Below are 4,425 nucleotides of genomic sequence, written 5' to 3' on the forward strand. Positions count from 1 at the left end.
TGGATTCTTCTGTCTATTATGCACTTTTGGCCTGCCAATTGGTCTCTTTATGATAGGAGGATCCGGCCTTGAATACTCAGTCCTTGTCCAGAACTCCTCACTTGGCACTGTCTGAATACAATGAGCATATGTCTTGTGGATTGACTCCATGCATAACCATGGATGCACATAATCCTTTGGATGATCATGCCTCTTCCTTATGGCTGCTATGGCATGGATACATGGCATGCCTAACACAAAAGACAACATCATGAACCAGAATTGACTGAACCATTCAGAAAACATCATTCAGGCAGCAAGTTAACATATTGAAAACCATATATTACTCCATCATTCAGCCAACAACTTAACATATTGAAAACCATATATTAAACTAAATTCAGCCAGGAAGTTAACATATTGAAAACAATAGATTAAAACATCATTCATCCAACAAATTAAAACATTGAAAGCCATATATTAAAGCATCAATCAGCCAACAACTTTAACCATATATTCGACATGTATTGAAATAATGCGTTAGAATAAATTAGAACTAACCAGTCAGCTGCCATTTGTTGCAGGAGCAGGTCTGCCTGATGAGATTAACGTCCACCTTTGTGGCTTTACGAGTAACTTCAAAACGCTTACGTGCATCATCACCTGTCCAGTCTGCACGCCATTTATTGCTAGGCCTTATTAGACGCTCCATCCTCTTCTGCTGAACTGGTGCAAGCTTTCCAGTATAATCACTAAGTAGCTCTTTATGCTTAACCATTGTGAGGATAGGCTTTCTTCTATAGTTGACTATCTTCGAGTTGAACACCTCACACATGTTATTTGTGAGGTTGTCCACTTTTGGCCCGTGGGAGAAATACGCCTTCACCCAAGTTGCTGGCTCAAACTTGGAAAGATATTCCCATGCCCCCTGATTAATGCCTTTGAGCTTCTCCATCTGTTCTTTGAACTCGGGTATGGTGGTGCACCTAGCACAATCCCAAACCACCTCCCGAATGTACAAATCCTTAAATCGATTTATGAAGTTTTTCCAAATGTGCATCACATAGTTTCGGTGATGTGCATTTGGCATCACTTCTTTCAAAGCAGGCAGCAATCCCTAACACAGTACACAAAGGTTTCACAATTAAACATAACTAGTAAATTCTGAACGACTGCATTATTAAACTAGGCATATCAGTGAATAAATATCTAACTGCAATAGACATCATATTGAAATAATTGAACCATTATCAAGTTTATAAAGAGTTGTGAGTGTTACCTTCTGTTGGTCGGACATGAAATTCCAACCATGAGTCTGCACATCCCCCAGATCCTCCTGAAGTAGGGTAAGAAACCATTTCCAAGACTCTTTGGTTTTATACCTTGCAACTCCATAAGCAACAACATAAAATTGATTATTCGCATATTGTGCCACTGCAGTTAGGAGTTGTCCACCATAATATGTTTTCAGGTAGCAACCATCAAGGTGGATTAGAGGCCTACATCCACTCTTGAACCCCTGCTTGCATGCCTCTAACCCTATATATAGCTTATCAAACACAGGAGGGGCTTGAGAAATTGGAGTTACACACACCTCTGCCCTGGAGCCAGGGTTGCTTCTTAGAATTTCAAACAAGTAACCCCTCACATTATTGTACTGCTCCCTCTCATTGCTCATTATCTTCTCCCTTGCCTCCTTAACTGCTCTATAGACCATTTTTAGATGTGCAGTGAGTGAGAACTCCTCTCTCAGAAAGTCAACAGCTTTATTTGTTCTCATGTGAGGCTGTGAACTCATTCTCTTCTCCACCTTCTGACTAATCCAATGTTGATCAACAGCGTTACTTCCTAGGTCCCTTGCACATGTGTGATCGTTTTTATAAGTCTTCACCTGGTAGCATTGCAGTGATTTATTGTATGACAAATGAACTAACCAAGGGCAGTCATCATCCATGCATCCCACCCTTACTCTCTTCCTATCATTTTTAATCCACCTAAGCTCTCTACCCTCAGCAATGAAAGAGCCTTTCACAACTTCTTTAAATCTCTCTATGGTTGCAAATCTTGTCCCTAACTCAAACCTGCCCTCTCCAAAAGTATAATCATCATCAAATTCAGAAAATGTGTGCTTGCTGGACTCATCATCAGTGGAGTTAGGAGTGTGTAAATTCTCAGAATGGTAATCATATATGGGGTCATCATCATCATCACCTTAGACTGCACTGACATAGAACCTCACAGTTGGATCTCTGTTGGGCTGTTGATCATTGGGTCCAGAATTGTCCTGCTGCTGTATATTGGGCTCACTCCTGGCCTGCTGCCTTCTATTCATCTCAGATGTCCCCATTCCACTATTTTGTCCCTTCTTTAACTAACTTCTCCTATTCCTATTCACACCTGTCTTCTTTGCAGTTGGTTTCTTAGCACATGGCTTCTTTGCAAATGACTTTCTTGGAGACACAATTTTTTTCCTTTCCCTTACTAACTCTCTTCCTCTTGCGTGCTCTGTCCTCAGCACTATTATCACCATCATCACTGTCACTTTCATATCCGGGTGGTGGAGGTTTATATGGCTCATCCTCCGTACTCTCATACCCATCATCTGAATATGAACTCTGAATCTCTTCTAACACAGGACTCTTGCCTTTGTTTTCACCATCCTCCACAATTTCATGCTCATCAACATGGTGGTCAAAGTATAGGTAAAATCATTCGTCTTTGTATTCTTCATTTTGTTCTCTCGCATGGCATTGATCCCTGCATCCCCTGTCAAACTGTGTAGCCCTGACTCAACATCATCACTCATTGGATCATACCAATAAACTGCCCTGTACGACTGGTACCCCAAGCCTTTAAAAAGTGTGATCAAGTTCTCAAAATTCACAAAATCCAGGTCCATTTCGGGAAATTTTTCTACCTTTCCATTCTGATAAACAAGGGAACCATTACTATTTCTAACAAAACTACCTCCATGGTGGAAAACTGGCACCACAAACACATCTACCATCTGGAGAAAAAAATAAAAACAGAAATCAACGATCAACTAACTCTACACTCATACATCAATCTCCTACAAAAAATAGAAACAGAAATTAACCAAGAACTTTCCTTTGCCCTAACATTGAATCAAATTCACTGTTACAACGCACATACAATTTTTACCATTGCTATCACCATGCACGTACAACAATTCATACTTTCATTACTATTGAACTACACAATCGACTCAATAAGCAATGCAACTGATTCTTACCTTCAGTGACGAAGACGGCAAATCAGACTAGATTCACACCGAATACATACCGGAACCTTCCCAGTCTGGATGGTGGTTTTTTTGGAGGGAGAAACAGAGTATTCCTGCGTTTGATCTTTGGTCTTCCTTAGGGTTTTATGTAATTCTGTAAAAGCTCTGTGGGTGTAATAGGGATTCTACACAAGGAAAGGGACGAGACTGTATATAAGGGGCAACACTCAGAACGACGTCGTTTTGAGTGAGAGGGACTTATGTGTCCCGTTTTCAAAACCTCCATCCCACTAACGTGTCACGTGGGAACGCCGTTGAGCCAGGTAAGCATAAGGGGAGCCAGGTCAGCATTTTTCGTCCGGTCTGACGGTGGCTCATGGACGAAGGGACTGATCGGTCTCATTTTTAGGAACGTCAGGGATTTAAATGTATTTTCCAATGCTCAGAGACGAAAATGTCCTCGGGTTAAAATGTCAGGGATTAATTTGTCCTTTTCTCTAAATTTTATTTAAAAGTTTGTAGTTTGCTGACCAATGAACCGAGACCAACGCAAGTGAGTTTTTTTATCCTTCATTTTATCCATCTCTTCTTCTATTTTGGTCATGATTTCGTCTTATTGGTACAATCTTCTGTTGTTACAAGAGGGCCGAGGCCCAACAACCAATTGGAATTTCGGAGCATTGCATAATGCAAAATTGCAAACGTTTACCTTGAGTCATCACTTATCAATTAATCTTTTTCTTTTCGAATAAGCTAATTGTTTGCATGTTAGACTAGAAGTGAGTCAAGTTAGTTCATGAGCCAATTTAAACTTGACTCGTTAATAGCTTGATAAGTTGAATTTGTGAGTTGGTGAATTGAGCTTAAACATGTAATTAAGATCATAAATTAAATGAGTCGAGTTTGAGTTTGGATAAACTCAATTTATTGGCTCATAAATTAGCTCGATTATATGTATAATATTAAAAATATAGATTAAATACATATAAGATATTCGTATTAATAATTTATTTTATATATATATTAATGTTCTTAATTATTTAAAATTTTGTAATAATTTTTTATATATAATTTTGATGTAGGAATACAAAATTCATATCATCGGGTAGTTACCTTACGGCAGCGCCTTTAATTTTATAAACGTACTCCAGCATCTGATCATAATTCCAATTATCATCTTGTTTTCTACATTAGAGGGAAGA

The 4,425-nt window shown here is 39.1% G+C and overlaps 1 protein-coding gene across 1 annotated transcript; it reads right to left on the reverse strand.

Moving 5' to 3' along the window:
- Nucleotides 536-2,326, reverse strand: LOC107610504. Its single transcript, XM_021108114.1, has 3 exons — nt 2,214-2,326; nt 1,259-2,060; nt 536-1,096 (listed from the first exon to the last, which is right to left on the reverse strand). Exons 1-3 carry the CDS (start codon nt 2,324-2,326, stop codon nt 536-538), a joined length of 1,476 nt encoding a protein of 491 aa, XP_020963773.1.

This window comes from Arachis ipaensis, chromosome B08 (genome assembly GCF_000816755.2).
Source record: "Arachis ipaensis cultivar K30076 chromosome B08, Araip1.1, whole genome shotgun sequence".
NCBI classification, from domain to species: domain Eukaryota; kingdom Viridiplantae; phylum Streptophyta; class Magnoliopsida; order Fabales; family Fabaceae; genus Arachis; species Arachis ipaensis.